General features: G+C 45.7%; 1 protein-coding gene across 1 annotated transcript; it reads right to left on the minus strand.

The window, feature by feature from the left end:
* Positions 1-263: 263 nt before the first annotated feature.
* Positions 264-18,351, minus strand: DENND2C (DENN/MADD domain containing 2C; the record flags this gene model as incomplete). The annotated part of the gene is made up of 16 exons (XM_009698061.1): positions 17,412-18,351; positions 15,625-15,773; positions 14,978-15,090; positions 11,544-11,640; positions 10,749-10,793; positions 9,255-9,442; positions 6,955-7,064; positions 6,385-6,454; positions 5,962-6,039; positions 5,000-5,140; positions 3,784-3,932; positions 3,209-3,386; positions 2,824-2,865; positions 1,752-1,845; positions 682-921; positions 264-350 (listed from the first exon to the last, which is right to left on the minus strand). Coding segments are annotated over exons 1-16 (2,590 nt in total), but the record flags the coding sequence as incomplete, so codon positions are not given.
* Between the last annotated feature and the right edge of the window lie 3,066 nt (positions 18,352-21,417).

Consider the following 21,417-nt stretch of genomic DNA (forward strand, 5'->3'; position numbering starts at 1 on the left):
CTTCGGCCCCCTTAGTGTGTTCTCAGTTTAGACAGCTCTAAGATCAGATAAAGTTCGTGGAAGTTGCCTGAACATGCAAAAGCTTAAAAATAAAAGAAAAATCTTGCAAAGTGTTTGGCATCCCTGAAGGGGCAAATGTAAACACAAGTGCACAAGGCAAAGAATGAGCCCTGCTTTGTTTTGCATGCAATTATTTGTTCAATAGCTAATTTTATTTAAAAAAAAAAAAAAAAAATCAACAAAAAACAAGGATGTCCCTTTACCAAGACTGCGAAGGATTTTGTTCATTCCAGTTGGTTCTGTCTCTGGTATACTCTCCAAATACTCCAAGGCACGGACCTCAAAAAGGCCTAAACAGAGGGGGGAGGGGGAAATCACTCACCTCTAGGCCATTCCATCTTTTAACATGTGGCATCTTACATCATTAACAAGGAAGTTACAAAAAGGAAATCATGCAGGTAACATAAGCTGCAGGATCAAGCCCAGAAAGGAGAGATGCAAAAATGGCTTCATAAGATGAATTAATTAATTCTATTGAGTAATTAGAAGGGCATGGAGCTATTACATACGCCAAAATGCCAATGGGATAACTCGCCAGGGCAAAAGGCTTCTTAAGAGTCAAAGTCACATGACATTATACTTTGAAAGTGAGTTGGTAAAACAAGAAAGTAAGATCCTCACCTTTGACCATGTTCTTACTTAGCTCTCGATCCTGTATGAACCCTGCAAACATCTGTGTTTCCATAAAGAAGCGCAAGAAATGACGCACATTGTGTGACACATGAGATTTACGGAACAGTTCCCGCTGAAACACCCGCTCCCCTTTTTCTGTGACATTCATGTGCAGGGAGTAGTGTCCAACAATTTCCACAAAGAAATGCACAAAAGCTTCAGAGACCAGGGAGTTAAGAGGCGTGTCACCTATGAAGAGGACAACAGAGGAGAAATTTCCCTCTACATTCATCACTTTGGTCATTCCTCTTCTAAAAGAGTAGCAGCAGTTAGTTTTTAGGCTGTCTCTCTCAGACTATGAAATTTCAGATGAGTGTTTGATATCAAAGAAGCCATAGCTCAAATATTAAGATTTCTTTCTCATGTCAACTTTCTGCTGCAGCTGAGACAGGTTCCATTCTAAAGATTTTCCAGTAGCTAAAGCAATCATAATTTCTTTTTCCCTGTCAAACATCTAGTGTCTAATAAGCTGTAAGATCATAACAGTCTAATTCTCTTAAAGAATTAGGCAAATTACAGAACACAAACTCACTAGAAAGCTAACTTTGTTACTTCTGATGTGCATGGAATTACGTAATTTGCCAATGCCATTCTCTCAAGGTACTCAATGCTTTTTAAAATTCTCACACTTATTTATCTGATAGATTATGTATAAAGCAGTTCAACTTTGAAAATTATGTCAGATTACCCTCTAAAGTTGCTACATTCTCTAAGAAAAACGTTCTCTCTGCCACTTAAGAAAAATCAACAAAAACTCAAAGCATGGGAACTGATGTACTTGGCCCAATGAAAACTACAGCTCTACACATACTGATTGTGAAAAGAGGAACAATTGTTAGGACACCAGACTTCTAACACATTCACAAGTTTGTTCACAGTAAGATCACAGGAAAATAGCTTTCTAAAATGTCGCTTCCTAATGTTTATTTCCATTCACTCATTTTTACATCAACTACATGGAAGCTGTAGAGAATTGCTAATGTGAAAACACCTTTCCATGGAAGTACCTTGTGTGTCACTCTGCTCATGTGACAAGATTTCATTTCGTTCTTCCAAGACTTGTACAAGCGCAGCCCGGAGTTTATGAGGCAGGATCTCATCTTCATCTGATACCTAAAGAGAAAAACGGCCACGAAAGCATTTTTGTGTTACATCTATCATCAGTTGAACCTTCTCATAGTGAACAGATGAGAAATACTCATAATATGCCTAAACCAGAGGGAAGTTACTCTGTGATATGGTATATCTTGGTGGACACAATACATTTGTCTTGTAGCCACAGAAATGAAAAGCATCTGCTGAGCACCCTCTGACTACGCACTACTGGAGTCACACACACAACTGGCCAACACAGAACAATGTGTGCTATATCCAGTACACAGACTCAGGCTTATTATACCAGTGATAAAAACACAAGAACAACACAAGTCTGTTGAGGAAACATGACAAGTCTTAACATTATGGTTAAAAAAACTTGATCCTTTAATACCTTTCTCCAGTTGCAGGCTGCAATGCAAAATAGAACAGTAAGGCAAGGAAAAGGAGATGCAAATATCCTCCTGAACTAGTAATGCTCCAGTATGGTAATAGCTACTTGTCTGGTGATGCAGAAGCACATTAGCTAAAGTTCAGCAGAGAACCACAAGTGAACTGTGATAATTTGTCTCCTAGATTACCACTCCTAGGGAAAAAAAAAAAAAACACACCAACAAACCAAACCCACAAACACACCCCAGCTAGATGAGTGAGGAGAGAGCCCTGTAGAGAACAAGTACACAGAAAGACAAACATAAGCAAAGAATCTTAGTGGTCCACTTCACATAATAAACCAACAAAGTATCTGATTTTAAGTTCAGCTCAGATAAACAGCATCTTTGGCTTCACAGAACTCTGTACCTCATGCAATCTCAATCTTGCAACAAGGATTTGTAAGCCTGTTCCCTTCTCTATTGGTCAAAAAAGAACGCAAGATACTTCTTCAGCCACTGGAGTCTACATATGAGTACTAGCCTTTGCTGATTTCTTGTTTTCATCTTCTTTCATTGATGCTTTTTCCTGGCATATAACCGTAAGTATTGTTATTTCACTCACCTCTTGCAAGAACTTGTCAGCACAAAGATCAACAATCAGAACCTGGGGAAAGATGTACAAAACACACTGACTCTTATAACCAGGTATGTTGCTGTACAGAAAAAAAAAACACAACTTTTTTTTTTTTTCTAAATGTCCCCAGTAGCAGGGGACGTCACACACAAAACACAAGTTTTGCATAACTGCAGCATAACTGCATAAGAACAATAAATATTATTTAGCTTTGATAACAATGGAACACCCTGACATGTATCTGGCAAGTTCACCAACTGTCTCAGAAAAGTTTAAGAGTTTATATTAAGACAGAATCCACAGAGATGGTTCCAGAGAGGTCAGCCTCATACCACTGACATTGTCCCTCCACTGTGCTTCACCCCATTCTCACCTCTTCTATGGGCAGGTCCTGGAGCTGTGGTAATGAGCAGGAGAGAATGCCGATTAAGAATGGGGTCGGAGAACACACAATATCAATCATAGAAGTTGGTAGGACTGGTATGTAGGTGTGTTGCCAAGTGAAGGGATAAAGTGTTGCAACTGCGGCATGGCCACATTTAGACAGAGTGCTAGAAACATAAGAGAAGCACAGAGTGGATTGTCAATGTCTCATTCAGCACTGAGCTACAGACACAGGTTAGAAATGCCCAGGGAAAATGTAATTCATGTACATTGTTCATGCATCAGCAGAAGCCCCATGCATCCACTTTTAAAGACAGTTATGGGGAGCTAGGAATAGCATCAACCTAGACTAAAGAGGTAAAGGAAACATTCCTTTATCTCCTCTTGGGTAAATAGCATACCCCAAATTCTAAGTATGCACATGTTGTGTGGAAAGTTGGCAAAAAGCTTTTAAATGTAACTATTTACAAGAAGTTAGACAAGCTTGCACATGAAACAGGCCCAAACGCAGAAGAAAAAATAGTATCCCTCAGAGACAGCTAGTCACTCAGACTCATTTTTTACCTTAAGTTGTCAGCAACAAAGATCACCCTCCTTTCCAGCAGGAGAGAGGCAAAGACACGAATCGTGTGAGGGACACTTAGACACTTGAACAGGCATTCAAAGTCAACGTGTTCGAGTCGAGAATCCAATGGACGGCAGAGTTCCATCACCTGAGAGGCAAGCAGAGATGCAGAGCGCTGGAGGAGAAAGCCACAGCGCAGAGTCAGGCCAGACGAGGGGCAGCCTGGCTGGAGCACAGAACTGGTGGCTCCGCAAAAGTGGAACCCCGGGGCCTGGGCAGGCGGCACAGGGCATCACAGAGGACCCCCAAGCAGCTCTTCCTTAAAAAGCAGGGAATCACTTCTACGGTAGATCACTCAACAGCAGTCCAGTTTCTGCAACAGCCTCCCTTCAGACTTTAGGACATTTAGGCTGGGGGAAGAGTGGTTAGAAAGCAGCCTAGTGGAAAAAGACCTGGGGGTACTGGTCGACAGGCAGCTAAACATGAGCCAACAGTGTGCCCAGGTAGCCAAGAAGGCCAATGGCATCCTGGCTTGTATAAGGACTAGTGTGGCCAGCAGGACTAGGGAAGTGATCATCCCCCTGTACTCACCACTGGTGAGGCCGCACCTCACATCCTGTGTTCAGTTCTGGGCCCCGCACTTCAAGAAAGATATTGAGGTGCTGGAGTGAGTCCAGAGAAGGGCAATGAAGCTGATGAAGGGTCTAGAGGGTAAGTCTTATAAGGAATGGCTGAGGGAGCTGGGGTTGTTCAGCCTGGTGAAGAGGAGACCTTATCCCTCTCTACAATGACCTGAAAGGAGGTTGTAGCAAGGTCAGGGTCAGCCTCTTCTCCCAGGCAGCTAGTGACAGGACAAGAGGGCACAGTCTCAAGCTGCGCCAGAGGAGGTTCAGGTTAGACATTAGGAGGCATTTCTTCACAGAAAGGGTTGTTAGGCATTGGAATGGGCAGCCCAGGGAGGTGGTGGGGTCACCATCCCCGGAGGTGTTTAAGAAAAGACTGGACGTGGCACTTAGTGCCATGGACTAGTTGACACAGTGGTGTTACATCAAAGGTTGGACTTGATGATCCCAGAGGTCTCTTCCAACCTAATCAATTCTATCATCTTCAGACTAATCATTTACAGGCACCATCACTCTACAGTGCAGTTTGCCAAGTGCCACTACGCCCCAGAGACACTATCAACACAGGAAAGCCAGTCCTGATTTCCGTTACCTCATTTCCTGCTCCTGGCAGGAAACTCCTCACAGTAATCGTGCGTCCAGGAGCAGGGAAAGGCGCCTCCATTACACTACGCATAAATGGGTGTACTAGGGCTGGGGACATCTCTCGCCTCTTCTCCACTTCATCTAAAATCTGCAAGAAAATACAATGGACGTTGGTCCACTCCTACTGGTGAGCCAGAGGAGATACGATCCTCTGTTACGTGCCATAGCTACACATGAAGGCTGCAACCAAGACTCACAGCCCTCTCCCCGCTCACTTGGGATCCCCATGAAATCTCCTTTCAAATGTCTGAACAATCAAATGGGAATAGATACCTGTGAGTACAACTCTCCATTCTCAAATCCAGTCTCCTGCTACTGCAAGGAAATGCCTCGTATACGGTAATCAAATTCTCACAACTAGTTAGAGTAAGAAGAGCAACACCCTATCCTCCTCCCCAAGAAATCCTTCTGAAACTGTTCCAGAAATGTCATGCTCCAACGATTAGCAGTCAGCTTTCATCATAGGCTTGCCCCTGTATTCTTCTGCAATAGCTGCCCTTTACCTGCAGTAGCTTTCCTCAGACTTTACCTCTTTACCTACTGTCCTCATGGTGCTAGGAGAAACAAGCTGAGATCTCCTCCCCTGACCCCTAAACTGATTTTCCATTTCCAAGTCATGAAAGAAGAGGATGAAGGGGCACCATCAGTAGTATCAGGTATTAGAAGCCATTTCCTGACAATACTTCGCTGAAGGAATAGTTGTCTCTGTATCGGCTGACAAGTCTCAGCACTAGTATCATTTCATTTGCCCTGTCAAAGCAAAGGAGGCAAGGAAGAACCACTCTCCTGGGATGAGTTACAATCGCTAAGCAATTCTAGACTGGAGAGAAGCATCCAGTTACTTTCTCGAGCTTGCAGGTTGTCAGAGACTGAAGTCCAATAAGAAGTAACAGGGTCTCCCCACTTCACCTTGGAGAAGAGGTTGAAGCAGCCCAGGCGGCTAACGATGCAGTATACCTCAGGAAGGCGCTTCCCTTTCCCTTCTGGCTGAAAAGCAACAGGAAGAGTTATGCTGAGAACAGGGATGCAACAAAGAACCCAGCACCTACACTATAGCTGATTTGCAGAATTCCTTCTGCTGTAGTTCCCTCTACACTTCTGACTTAAAGGATTCCTGAGAAATGACCAGTTCCAGGAGTTGTCTTTCATGCCCAGAGCCCATTTGACTGTATTGCTGGGCATCATCATGCTCCTTCCTTTATGCATTCAAAGGGCTGGTAACCTCAGCAGCAGCACAGGTGCTACATAACCCACATGGGAAATTACTGCTGATTCATGTCCTGCACTTTACCAATGCATTCTTTACACTACACCCAACACACAGATGTTTACCAGGAGCTTCTTGCAGTACCCAAACCAGCGGCTGCCATCCTCACCCGTCAACACAAAAGAAAATGTTTCACTGGGGAAGCAAAGAACAGTCAGGGTTAAATTCAACATGCAATTCAGAGAAGAGACTGACAAACAAAGCAGATAAACTACAAGCCATTCTCTTTCTGGTCATGCTGAAAGCCCTCTGCTGTGGTTCACAAGCTACTTCAGGCTCTATTCAGTGTTAAGACCTGCAGCCCATGGACTCTCCTTGAGCTACTACAGCTCTTTTCCTTCCCAGCTACTTCTCCATTCTGCCAAGGAGCAACAGAAGTACTTGCCAGCTCCAGGAGCTGGCCTTGAACAGACATTACAAACTTTCTTCTTACAGGAAAGACAGTGCTCCAGCAGAAGTAGCACTGCTGAGTCCACCTCCATATCTCATCTTCCCCTATCACAGGGGTTAGGGATTCAGCCTTTCCCATTTTTCCTTGCCCTGGCTGCAGTTCCTCTGGTTCGGGAAAATGGCACATACCTAAGCTTTCAGCATTGCCCATTTTCAGGCATAAGTATTCAAAAACAAGTCTTTACCTTTTAAGGTCTGATGCAGGAAACCAGTCTTTGGGATCTGGAAAGCAGAATTTGGGAATGACCTTTAGCCTCTCTTCAGTATCCTTTGACTGTCTGAAGGGATGTTCAGGCTGGAGGGGTAACACATGCATTTGAAGTCACTGAAGTGCGGTGCACAGCTGCAGCATTTAAAACAATGGGAGACAGTATCTTCCTGACACTTCCAAATGCTGAACCATCAGATAGCTAATGCACAACTATAGGAGAACATATTCTGACTATAACAGATTCCCAGTTCCCTCTTGCATCTTTCCTGCCGATTCGAGCCTTGTAAAATTACCCAGCTGGGCTTGGTAAGAACTGAGTAAGGATTTACAAGCATGTCCAAGTTTATTGGGGAATGAAGCTAGAACTGATCCCTCAAATGATGGTAATGTCAGCTTGCCTCAGTTCTATTCCTAAGAGATCTGAAGACACTAAGAGGAACAGGAATGTGTTCAGCTTGTGATGTGCAGATCACTCATAATTCAATTGTGAAAAGAGTGTATCTGAATTACATGTTCCAGTTACCATGTGTGGGCTGAAGTCAAATCCCCCAGAGACTACAGGACAACTTTCCATGCTCAAAACTGCCCAGATAGGGCAAAAGGAAGCTTTTCAAATAAGAGAGATCACATTCAAGTAGAAAATGGTCCTGAGAAGAAGAAAGTTTATTGTATAAAGCTGATTATAGACACTGTACTCTCAGTTGGCGCATCTAGGCTATTCCAGTGTCCCAGGCTGTGGCAGTCTGAAGGAGTGGTCAGGAAAATAGTACAGAATTTTCAAAGAATAACAGTTGTACAAAAGGTTTGATGTCCTTGGGCATGCAGCCCAAAGAAGAGGGTGACAAGCAGATAACTTGGAAGCAAGGCTATTTTTAGAAAGGAGACAAATCTGTAATCAGAACACCTCCATAATTACTGGGCAATGTTTCCTCCAAAATCCCAACATAACAGACTGTCCCATATAAAGTCACTCACTAAAACACTTTAACTTGAGCAGAGGACAAACAAACACTGAGAAAATAATTTGTTTTGTTACTGCATTTATAAAAGCCAGTAAAGAGCCACCTGGTACAGTTGGATCTGATTGTCTGCTAGGGCATCAGGAAAAGAACAATGCACTGCCCTTCCCAAAGGCAATGAACAGACTGAGAGGTTGCACGATGGAAAAGCTAAATCTGGTTACATTCCTTTCTTCCTCCTAACACCCTAAAATTTGCACTTTTAGCAAATATTATTTATGTATGTCCAGTTTTACCCACTAAATTAAGACTGTGCACTCTTCCTGGCTGTAGTTCCTTATTCATTTTGTCAATTCAAAACATTTTACACATTTAAGATACTAGAGTTCTTTGCACATAATTCCCTTATGCAGCTGGACACTATGGGTCCTGCTGGAGTCCCACATAACCTCCCTTAATGAATCTGACATCTCCTTCTCTATTTGGATGACATACAGATTCCTTAATTATCTCTGGCTTACTCCTGGTAGCACAGCTAGAATCACTAGTTTTGTTCTGTTTTTTAGTGGAAGGCAGCAGGTACAAGCCTAGGTGGTGACAACAGAATATTTATTTCAATCTGGAACCACAGAAGAAAGCATCAAGGCTCCATCCTCTTAGCTTCGCATAACTACTGTGTACGCTGAGTCATAATTCGGAGTCACACGCTGATCTTGTCATCCATTTGGGCTGAACAGACAAAAAGAAAGCTTATTTCAAATCACTTGTTCTAGCTACAGAACTTTAACTTCCACAGTTCTCCTCTACTTTTTGGTGGCTAGTACACATAGCTTTGCCATTTATTTTTTTTTTTCCCAGAACAGTATAAATTAGCGTAAAAACCCTGAGATTCTAATTCCTGTGCACCATCAGTCAAATTGCTTCACTCCTTGTTTATAAATCACAGACTACCAGGATGAGATCATGCCAGCTTTGGGAACAGAGCACTGCACTCCCTTTCCTCTCCTGCAGGCTGCCTCAGCAGAGTATCACAGTACAGTATGGCTTTATGATATTTCCATGCAATGAGAAGTAGAGTAGGAGCCTTCCTACTTCCAAAAAAAGACAGTAAACTCTTTATGAAGAAAGATATACAACAACAGCCCAATGCTATACATTAGGTCTGTAACAGAGCAAGGTGCTTCATATTCCAAGCTTGTATCCTAACCAGTGGGCCAGCTTTACTGGTATAGAGTTTAGGAAGGCAAACACACTATGAGAAGGAATGAACAGCTGCTGAGTGTGTTTTGTCGGCAGGTTTCCATGCAGCTCCTACCTTGCTGGGAAACTGCTGTATGATCTGTGGTGTGTACGTCATCTCAGATGCCTTCTTGTGCAGGGACACCACCACAAACAGCTCAAATAGCCGCTGCTCTTGAAGCTCTATCAAATCCCTCTCCAAAGTCTGGTAGTGCGGGTTCCTCTTGGGCCCTGACTGTACGTGCAGCAGGCACCCATGTCGACCTGAAGAAAGGAACAAATCCAAAACCAGCCTGTGGCTATCACTACCACACACCTACAGGTCACAGAAGAGGACTCATCACCACCTTTAGAAGGGGGAACACAGATGGGTGCATTTGCCTAACATCACTGCTGCGCTCTACGGGACTTGGGATTTCTGCATCAGCTCCTCAAGCACAGACCTGTTCCAGATAGCGGAGCACTGGTCTTGCAGCAGCTCTGCAAATCCCTCTTGACCGACCGCTAGCATTCTCCTGCTGTCCTGGCATTCTTTCCGCACATATCAGAGTGATGCTCTGGTAACGATGAGGGAAGCCCAGCTGTGAGAAGAAGCCTAGCTCCACCAGTTCAGTAATTGCCAGGCCTCAGGTAGCTACTCTGTAAAGCAGCATGGACACTCAAGAGAGGCAGAGCCAGCTTCCTGGCCAAGAAACCTCCAGGCTGAGACGTCCTGACAGGCAGTACAGCCTTACAAGCACAGGCACAGCACTCTGATCTAAGAAATTCCTGTGGCCCAGGCACCATGACACATTCTGGACACTTTGAAAACAACTCTTAAATCAGGCAGTGACTCAATCACTGTATTTCTGCAGAGACTCTTCACTCTTCATAAAAAAGTGGAACTTCACTATTCATTCCAAGTTAAGGCCTTCTGTATGCTTCCTTAAAGTAAATGAAACATCTAAAAGAATTCCATTGGGCCTTTTCACTAGATGCTTGCTTAGAGACATGACAGTCACCCATCAAGGCTGCTGGCCAACCATTACCATTTCGCATTCAAACCTTACCAGCATAGAAACCAAGACCTCTTTGGTCCTTCCCACACCAGATAAAACCAAATGGGGATTTCAGGTCTGTAGCTTGGGGCTATGATCAAACTCAGGACTGTGGAACCAGACAAGTGATTTCTCCCCAGAGGAAAGGGCATTTCACAACATTATATGTATAAAACAGAATGAAGGGAAGTAAGTACGGGAAAAATAACTTCAAGTGTTAGCAGCAAAGGTGATCGAGAGACAATCTGCTGCAAGACATATTTTAGTTAAGCGTGACTCTGCCAACCCAAAAATGAATCTATTTCTAGCAACTGGCAGATTAATGGCATTAAACCTCAAGGGTTCAGAAGAAGTAGCAGAAATAGAGGTTGATTTATCACAGTAACAGCTCCCAGCTTTGGCCATGCTGCCCTTTAGATGTTCCCTTTCTCTGTCTTGGCAGAAGCCACAACTAGTCAGTGCGCTTATCCCATTAGAACCTTAGCAAATGTGTAGTGCTATGGGGACGGGACCAGCCCCTGTGAATCACTCACTTCTTGGCTGATTTTCTGTATCACTTTCATTCCCATTGGTTTCACCTGAAACACACATAGTTTTGACTTATTACGCATGCAGAAGGAAGATGGGCAACACCCAAAGTTGGGAAAGAGAGAACTTTAGACTCGTCAGACCAACATCACTCACGGCTGCCCAACTATCCTGCTCAAAGCATAAGCAAACAGCAGCCGGTACTGGCAAATGTGCTACAACAGTAAATTTCAGAAAGTGGAGTTGATATCAAGTCACTGTTTCCAGTAAATCACCTGTAGGTCAGCTGAACACAGGCAAAAAACAGAAATCAAGTGGTTATTTGATGCTGCTATGAAAGTTAACAGAGTTCCTGAACAGAATATACTATAAATAAAGACCATACCATGGCTACAAAATCAGAAGATCACAAGAGTATCACTTTAGAGGTACAAAAGTGATGAGTGGAGCAGTGAGAGGTAGTTCTCATGCCAAGTAGTTTTGTGGGAATGTTGGGGTTTGTTCTGCTTTTTTGAAAAAGCACTTTTAACCAGAAGCCCAGCTGTTCAAGCTCAGATCATAGCGAATCTTCCATTTGTGACAGTGTTAAACTTGGGTTAGGCAGGTGCTCCCAATCCTAGCAGTGCTGAAAGCTCAACAATTCCAGCTGCAAGACATGGTGTTCAGCACTGTCAAGTCAGCCCAGCATGAGCTGCAGGAGGTGGTGGTGCCTGGCCTGCTAGCAGTACCCCCAGGATGTCTGAGAACTGTGCCACTCAAGAGGTTTATAGCAGAGAGAACAGTGCTGGAGACCTCTATACCTTTCACTGGAGGCGCTTCTCTCCCAGCAGGACTGAGCAACTTCACCTTCTTCTTTCCACGCTTAGAATCAAAGATTTCCTGTATTTTTAGTACCAGCTGAAATCCAAAGCGGAAGCAGAGGTTAATGTCGGGGTCCAGAAAAGGGTCCAGGTGCCAACAGGACTGCAGCCCAACAGCTATCTTCTAGCACCACAACACTTGGGAAAGGCTGCCCAAGTCCTGCCAGGGACCTTGGCTCAACGACTGCTTGCTAGAGTACTTTTAGCAGAGCTCGCAGGATAATGAATGAGCACAGAAATTCTGCTACAAGAGACAGATTACTGTTAGCACAACTCAAAGCTGACACCAAACTGTACAAGCATTCTGGAAGTTATTATACTCTGCTTACCAAACAGATAGCAGAAGCGGCAAACTGTCTGGCATCAGATCTCCATTTTCTATTAGAGAGGCCAACTGCAAAGGCACTTGCAAGAGTATCTTATAAACCCTCCACCACAAAGGACTCTGAACTCCACGTGCTCTCAAGCATCCCAATTCCTTCCAACCCCAGAAAAATGTAGCTTGGGGTTTGGTTGGTTGGTTGGTTTGGTTTTTAAGTTTGCTGCTGTAGTTGGATGTCAGACAGCTTAAGTTCTCCAAAGCACCATGTCAGGCACAGAACAAGGCTTTAAGCACAGTATGTGTCCCAGGGTAGTTTATTAAAATGAAAGGATTATGTACTTTCATTTTGTGTAGGTGAAGAAAGACAGCGAGATAGAAAAATGGGCCTACGCTGCAGGCACACCACAGACCGGGTCCACTGGAAGAAAAAAATTTGGAAAAAAACACAGCCCGATGCAGACTAAGGTGCAGACATGAAAGAAGGGTCAGCATGTAGATACTCCACGTCCACACTGTTAACCTTCCTTCCACTGGTCAGAACAGCCTTAAAACCAAAGTCCTAATGCTTTCTGTTACTCCTGTCACAGGCCTCTCTGGACTCCCCTCTCTCAGCTGCCAGGTATACAATGCTGCAAGCGGCTCCTTGACTCTGCATGCCTAAGATGGCTATCACTTCATTGTGAAGAAGGATTTATGCTAAATGCAGTGAGCAGGTCAAGTTCATTCCTGTCTCAAGTTAAGAATTCATTAAATGCTCCCACTGAATACAGGAGGGTGAGGCCCAGCCATTTGTCACCACAAATACTGCATAAAAAGGAAGATATTCAGCACGAGAACCTGTTTTTCAGCTCAAGTCTTTATCCTCAGCTCAGCAAACTAGGCTTAGGCTCTTCTCCTTTTCAGATCGGTTTCTCCCCATTTTCTGCATTAGCCAGTCCTCCTAGCACAATGAGGCTGCAAGGAACAAAACAGCTCACAGCAGAAAGCAGTGCTTCTCCTGCAAAATCTGCCTTCTTTCTCCTCTACCATCCAAGCCTTACCTAGAGGACTTCCATTTCTGTTCTGATTTTTGTGCAGTTGAGTCACTAGTGAAAGATACTGGGTGTGTTTAAGGCAGCTATGTGTTTCTTAAGCAGTAAGTTTTTTCTTTTTAGACTCCAATCCTTTTCTCAATCTCTCAAGCAATCTTGGCTCAATTCCTTGTGAGCAAAGACAGTAAAGTGTGCTTCCTGCATGTAAATTGTTACCAGATTTTTGGAATAGGTCTGCTTTTGGAGAATGTCTTATTTTCCCCCTCCAAATGCAGGATACTCTCCATCACAGGATTTTTATAATCTTGCTATCTCCTTCCTGATTTTCCAGGCATACAGTCTGTTTAAAAACACATACAGAAGTTGCTTGTTACTCTGAAGTATTTAACATTTGAAAAGTATTTTGCAACTGTCCAACTCTACCTCAGAGTCTTGTGCAATTTGAGCAAATACACTCAATTTTCACAAGAAATAAAGATCTGCAGAAGTTAAACAATTTTACCATGGCACAAGTAAGTTGTTGCCACTACCACAACTGGAATTTGAGTCCTATGCACAAAGTGCCACTACAGTGGTAGCTGCAGCTGTCCTTCTAGAGCACATGCTGCGTTTTATGACCGAGGGACATGAGCTGGTAACCAATACTAGTATCTAGAAAGATTCCCACTGCGTCAAATGAGACTTACAATGGAGTCCTCTATCGTGAAGGTGGATTAAAAGTCTTTCTCACTACTTTGGCCTCAGAAGTATATCTGCCTTTGCACACAGGCAGCACAGAGCGGCCAGAGGCAGCACAGGAAGAACTGTATGAAAGCTTTGTGAAATGTGCTTATTCCTAAAAGCTGCTCTTCACCTTTAGATTATGAAAGAGCTGCAAAGGTATGTTCCTGATGGCAACTCAAGAACTCCAAGCCAACACGCCAAGTAATCAAGGGCCCAGCCAGCTCCCCACAGCAGCCCCGCACTGTCAGCCATCTAACAGCTCAGTGCCTGCAGCAAGAACGTAAGGGTCAGTCTGAGAAGTCATTAGGAGCAAGGGACACATACAGAGCTGTCCCTTTAGCTCACAGCTTGCTTGCATACCCACCACATTCAGCACAAAACCAGTACCATTACACTTCATGGAAGCACTGGGAACAAGGCTTAAATGATAAAGCACAAGGAAGAGCTAGTATTGACACACAGCACTGATCTCCAGTCAACACCTAGTACTCGTTTGCAGATTCTTGGCCAAAAAACCACTGCCACCCCAGCTAGAACTGGCACTCTGATCCACAAACATCTGCCCTGCTACTTGGAGAGGAAATGGTTTGAGCAGGGCCACTTGTTCACACAGACAGCAGTGCTAACCAGCATTCACCTGCCAGACACACAGTTCCATGACCACTTACAAAGCACTTAGAAGGTGCTAGACAAAGCAACAAGAGTTTGAAATGCCATGCAAGAACTAATGTTTCATGCTTATATCTCACCCAGGGCAAGTTCTTTCTCCTGCTAACAGCCTCTACTGCTCGGAACAGCTTCCACTCGGTCAGTGTGACAGGCAGGGTTGTGTCCTTCACCATTTTCCCTTGGAGGGAAAGCCCTCCTTGGGAGGGCTTTAGCTCAAGAGTCTTTCGACTGAGGAAGGGAGGTTTTGGGGGAGGCTAGAAGACAGAATCAGAAGAGATGGTTAAGCATGGGATTAAGCTTTGGTCCAAACTCAGAGTCAGAGGATTCAGATTACAAATTATAAACTTCCTGCAGCCTCCTGCTCTAGCAAGCTCTCCATCCCACCCCCACCCCACATATTCAAGCATCTCATCAACACTCTCTTGTTCCTATTCTTTTGCTCCTTAGCAGCTCAATCAACTGCCACTGACACGGCTGTTTATTATCATTTACATTAATAACAAACAATAAAAAATAAGGAAAACGAATGACATAGTAGTGGGGAATGTAGGGCCAGGGGGAGCACAAAACAGGGCCCTTGTGAGGATGACTCTCTGTAAACACGTGACAATTCAATCCCCTCACCCTACCTTGGGAGCCCTACTGGTGCTCCGGGTGGGTGGTAGCTTCCAGACAGATGGGACCTTCCACAGGGGTAAGGGCAGCACTCCGATATCTTCATACGGGTTCTCTCTTGCAGGACCTGGAAAAAGTATTGGACAGGGGATTTATCAAAGGAGATAAAGTCCTGCATTCTTGCAAGGGATATAAGCAGGGAGAGTGTGCAGTTGTCTGCCAAGCTTTAACAGGGTCTGAGAGAGACCTGTTTTAAGATTAATTAGGTTCCCACCACTCCAAGATCCTTCTAACCCACTACATCAACTTGGCAAACTGTACACAGATTCAGCAAAACAAAACACTTCTAACACTGCAGAGAAATGAGCTCTATTGCAAAGCAGCTAATTTTGCCAGTGTTCACACTGATCTCTGTGCAGCACTGGAGCAAAGCACTTGAAGGGTGCTAATAAAGGAATCAATTCTAGTGACCTTCCATGACATCTGAAATCAGACTGTTCACATGCAGATAGCTACTAACAAAGAACCCCATATGGAAAGACCTTAAACGTCACAGAGTTGGAAAGAGCCTCAATGCATTCTCATCTTCATTCCTCCCACCCCAGCAAATTTGCTACCCTTAAATAAATTGAGTGCATCCTCCAGAAGCACAGACACATACAGATAATGTCCTCATAGATGTTGTCTTCTGACTGTGTGCAGACAAGCCTGGATCCTGTAGTGCCGTTTGTCTCTTCTCGAAGTCTGTGGGAACTGGTGGTTGCCATCCGGTTGCGGAAGCCCTGGATGTCTTCAAACTCAAAAGATTTCCTAGAGGAAAACCAGTGTAACTTCTTCTAAAGGCACCTGCATGTACCAGTGAGTTGCTGTCTCCAGTCCACACAGAGTATGGTCCTCCTTGGGGCCATCAAGCACATGGATGCTCCATTCTGGACTCTGATTTCCAAGTGCTGAGGTTTAACCCCAGCCGGCAGCTCAGCCCCACACAGCTGCTCACTCGCTCCCGTCCAGTAGGATGGGAGAGAGAATCAGAAAGGTAAGAGTGAGAAAAATGCGTGAGTCAAGATAAAGACAGTTTAATAGGTAAAGCAAAAGCTGGGTACACAAGCAAAGCAAAATAAGGGATTCATTCGCTATTTCCCCTTGGCAGGCAGGTGTTCAGCCATCTCCAGGAAAGCAGGGCAGTGACTTGGGAAGACAAATGACATCACTCCAAATGTGCCCCCCTTCCTCCTTCTTCCCCCAATTTTTATTGCTGAGCACAACATCATATGGTCTGGGATATCCCTTCGGTCAGTTGGGGTCAGCTGTGAGAAGCAGAAAAGGCCTTGACTCTGTGTAAGCACTGCTCAGCAATAACTAAAACACTAGTGTGTTATCAATACTATTTTCATCACAAATCCAAAACATAGCACCACACAAGCTACTATGAAGAAAATTAACTCTATCCCAGCCAAAACGAGTACACCAAGCAAGTCCTACTCACTTACTCTGGGAGATTTTTAAATTAAAAATGAAGTTGGAGGCTCCATGGCCAAGCACACTCCAAGTAGGTATGGCAAATTCCATCCTGTCACAGAGGCAAGAACCCAAAACATGTTTTGCAGACTAAGCACTTGCAGCAGTACTCAGAATCAGGGCACTGCTTTCTACTGGATCTCTCCTACTGCTCTTGCTAAGGGCGTTATCACATTTGCAAGTTTGCATTCTCATACACTTGGTCTCCGTTTCAAAATTATGGCACAGAGGTCACAAAGGAGCTGGCAGGGATTTAGCGCATCACCATAAAATTTGCTTTGTTGTTGCACACTTTGCCACAGTGAAAGAAGGTTTCAAGAGTCCCAGCCACATCTCCACCTATAAATGCTCACACTACTCTCTAGCACAGCTGCCCTAAGCACCTCATTTGTAAGCAGAACTAGCATCAAGCTAGCTCAGAGGTTCTTTACTCTGTAACAGGAACCTACACATGGGAAAGAGGGAAGAGTAGCCAAACCTACTGCAACAGGGGTACCCACAGCTGACAGCCTCCAACTTCAAGCAACAAGAGAATCTTTCGCTCACAGGAAAGCTGGAACATTTAGCAGCCATACTGTCCCAAGAGAACGCTATTCTGTAATCCACAAATTGCATCTGAAGACAAGCTCGGGGCAAGAAGCAGGTAGCATTCTCCCTGGGGCCAGCATATTGTCACTCAACTCTGGTTTAAGGTGTGGGACTGACATTTGTTTGGAGATTTTAGCCTTCTTTGCAAGATTATCAGCAGCAAAAACAGCGCATATGCAATGCTAGAAAGGGGATACTTTCATCCAGAAATATCCTCCCCCCATCAACAGAGGCATCATCAGTACTAGCACGTCCACAAGGATATTGTGGCAAGTTGTTTAAACTCATCTAGAAACCGATTTAAGGAAACATGTTTCAGACACGAGAGATGAATCAATGTACCTCTGGGTCCTCCCTCTGATCCTCCTGCTGGCTATTCTCTTCTCAGGATTGTTGGAGGATGACACAAAGTCTCCTCCATGCTGCTTTCGGAGGGAAGCTTCCCTGGTAGCACTGGCATTGCTACAGCTACTAGCACCCTTTTCTGCAAGATAGCGGAAAGTCCTACGGGGCTTGGGTGGCGGCACAGCAGCTGGCTCCTCCTCTTGCCCCTCAGCCTCAGAGTAAATGTTTTTCAAGCTCCTCTCTGCCCTGCAGAGAGAGTCCACTCCTTTGATTTTAAATTCTCTTTCTGTGGAGCCACAGCTCCCTCGCTTCCTCTGAAGGTCCAAGGGAACTGGTGGGGCTTTGCCAGGCAGAAGGGGATCTACTCTCCTCCACAGAATTTGTGAGGTATAGAAGTTCCCTGGGGGCAGTGTCACTCCTGTGTCCAGGAAGCCTGCTTGCCACTTTCCTTTCTCCTTGGCTTGGGAAGCTAGGCTGCATGCACAGGGTTTGAGGTCACCGCAGTCATCAGTCTGCAAGCAGCTCCATGCATCTTCCCTGAAGTCCAAACCCAGGCTTTTTGGATCTTTGGACCCAGTCTTTCTGCCCTTCTCTGTACGTTCTGGCTTCACTTTGGGTAGAGCATTGCAGCTGAGATCATACTTTACTCCGAAGTCCTTAAGCTGCTGTTTCTCCTTGCTGGAGTGTCCTTGTGTCCTTCCCTCCCACTGGGAGATCTTCTGTTTGATGTTACGGCAGTGGCTCCGGGAGAGGGTCTGCACAGCAGAGCAGGAGAAGCTATTGTCCACTGACTGTGTTGGGTGCATGGCAAGTGCCAACGTGCTTACGAACACCCCATCTCCAGCCTTGTCCAGGTCTACCTGTGTCCCGCACACACCACGCCGGCATGAGACTCCAAAGCACCCAGTGATGTCCAAGAGCACCTGGGTGTCAGCTCTGCAAGGACTACCTGCTAGCACAACCTGCAGACAAAAAGAAGAGAAGAACCATCAGCTGCACTCCAGCCATACACACCACCAGGAACTCCCAGCTGCTTTCTGGCAATTGCTGAAGAACATTCCTCTCCAAATCACATGTTCAAGACTGGCTTCCAGAGCACGCTCCTCACAAAGCCTGTTTCTGTAGCACACATCTGGGAGGGCTAACAAAAGGAAGTGGAGGTCTCCCTGGCTTAAAAAACAAACAAAACACCACAACAGGAACAAAGCACAGCCAGGGATCCCAAGGGTCCAAACTCAAGGAAATTATTTAACAGGACAAGAAAACAGCAGCACAGCCTGTCGTGCAGCAGAGCTCTCAGCCAGCCCCTCTGCTGCTTGCTTGTTCTGATGCAGGCCAGGCAGGAGTGCTCAGTTTCTCCTGATGCTCTGTACTGCTCAGAGCACCTCAGGCAGCACACAGCCAAACCACTGCAGCACGATGCCTCTACCAGAGATCTCAACACAGCAGAGACACAGAAATGTACAAGATACCACACTGGCTCTATAGGGAACCACATCTACTTCTCCAGAGAGTCAGCAGCAGCAGGATGGCTGCTGCTTCACACAGGACTAGAACAGTTGTGATGACTGGAGAAGAGGCCAACTGCACTACTCCTCCCAGAAGTGCTCTCCCACTGCACAACACAAGTGAAAACCTGTCTGATGTTCTGCTTCTCAATACCTGACCTAAATTTGCCATCAGAGAGACTGGAGGGCAGTGGTGCGCAGCGTTTGGCTTGCAGCCAGGGAAGTTTTAAAAGGCATACAAGAGAGGCCAAAAGGCAGAGGAAACTGGTGAGTTCTCGTGCTCAAGAGGAAAATAGACCTGTATTCAGATCAGCAGAGGAAAAGGAATGCTAAAGAAACACTATGACTTCTCTTACCCCAGCAGAGCCTGTGCAAACAGGAGCTATGCTGTTTCAGACTACCCCAATGTATAATCCAAAGGATACAGCGAAGAGTCCTCCAGACAGTCCTGCAGCAAGAAAAGCAGGTGAAACTGCCAGGGAGAAGTAGGTGGCTGTACAGATGCAGCACCTACAGGTCTGGTATGACCTCAGTACAGACATTTCGTATGTGGAGTCCCCAGCCTTGGAGCCCTTCAGCTCTACCTGCATCTCACAAAACATCCCAAATATTCTCAGATATGCCAGCATGGTTGAAAATTCATCTTGAACAGAAGGCAGCAGCCTATAGGCCCTAATATGCCCTGTTCCTCTCTTTCTCCAGGCAGTTACCCCATTTCAGAAGTTCCAACCCTCCAGGTCTATTTAACATTCTCCATTTGTATTAGGAGACAAGCGCTCAGTGAAGCTTGGGTTCAGGCCAGGTCACCATGCAGCAAGCCTGGCCATGCTGGCTTCAGTAACGTTCCGCTGACACTAAGAAGTCTCCCTGCAAAAAGCAGAACAAAAGCAGCAAGCAGTCCCCATTCCAGATATACAGCAAAACCAGAGGACATCTGCAGAAAGCAAGCCAGGCTTGCTCCAGGTGAGAACACAGGTCATAGTCAAAGCCTGTACTCAGGCTCAACCTGACAAATCCAGCCAGCTCTCACTGCCATAAACTGGGTACATATCCTCCAAAGCTGCTATTACAACATCCAGTCTCCATTGACTCACCAGAGCCTGTAAGAATTTGCAGAATCAAGGATGGGAAGCAAACCAAGCTAGAAGACAGAGGAGCTTAAACCTGCCTGACAAGGATTCATGCCTCATGCACCAGGCTGGGTGCGGACAGACCCTATCACAGCAGACGCCTGCATCCTTCCCACCGTTGATACTGAACCTCAAATTCCAGGGCTCCAGCACTACCGGCTCTATTCCTGGTGCTGCTGATCTGCTTGGCAGAGCCTTTTGTGGTGCAATTAAAATAAAAGCACTGGCCTTGTCAGACCTACTTGACATAGTGAGAAAGCTCATTGATGTAGAACAGCCCAGGGTTCCGCAAGCAACTCAGCTTGGGCACACAAGGGACCACGCCTTGGCTCTCTGCTGCACTTTCACACTCTCTACCAAAGCAGTATTGCTCACGGTGGCAAGAAGCTCACTACTGCCTATCTCCAGAGAGAACGGCGCGTGTTCCTGCAGTCTAGCAGGACTCCCTGCTCAGCAGTGAATGGACTTACCTTGGACAATGTGGGTAAGCAAGTGAAATGGGGATGTTTGCTCTGTTAATCAGCTCTCTGTCCCTCATCAGCATTCCGCCCTGTCCTCAACACTTTCAAAGCCACACCGTTCCTGACCACCACCCACCACATTTCCAAAGACGCGAGGTGATGCTACTACTGTGCAGGCAGCACTGCAGCTCCAGTGTCAGCTCCAGCAGGGCACAGCACTCCCTCCCCACTCCTGCCAGTAGCAAGGTGCAGGCAGGGGATGAGCAAACAGAAGGCTGCTGATCCCCTCGTGGAGGGGCAGGGAAAGAATGTTCAAGAATGACAGAGAGCACACAAAACAGCAAACCGCACTCTCCCTGACTCCTTGCCCAGGTTACTGCAGTACTACCGCGCCCCACTGCGAGACCCCCTTCCCGCACAGCCAGGCTGCTCCCCTGCTGCTCCAGGAAGCAAGGGGCCCCTGCTCTCTCCTATAATTAGGCATTGTTTCCAAAACATCCTGAGCCAGAGCAGAGCCATCCTTCCCCAAGCCCTGTCTGCACAGCCCTGATTAGCAGACAGGAAGGCAACTTTCCCCTTTCCTATGCCATTGCAACTACTCTACAGCAACAGTGCTCAGGGCCACTCCTAAGGACCTGAAGCACAAGCTAGAAAAGACGCAAAGGCTCTGATGAGGAAAGCCAGGCTAGGAGAGAGGTGAAACAGCCTCCTCTCAGACAGTGCAGCTTAGGACCAGGCACCTTTACTCACTGCCAGGTCTTCAAACACGGCACTACTGAACGCAGAACACGCACAGGGACAGGCCCCCAAAGGACGTTGCAGTGTGGAGTAACGGGCTTATTTGCAGGACTAAGCACTTCAAGGCCAGTATATGCATCCATGGAACACATGCAGCTCCATGCTG

Source organism: Cariama cristata, unplaced genomic scaffold (assembly GCF_000690535.1).
Source record: "Cariama cristata isolate BGI_N322 unplaced genomic scaffold, ASM69053v1 scaffold1904, whole genome shotgun sequence".
NCBI classification, from domain to species: Eukaryota; Metazoa; Chordata; class Aves; order Cariamiformes; family Cariamidae; genus Cariama; species Cariama cristata.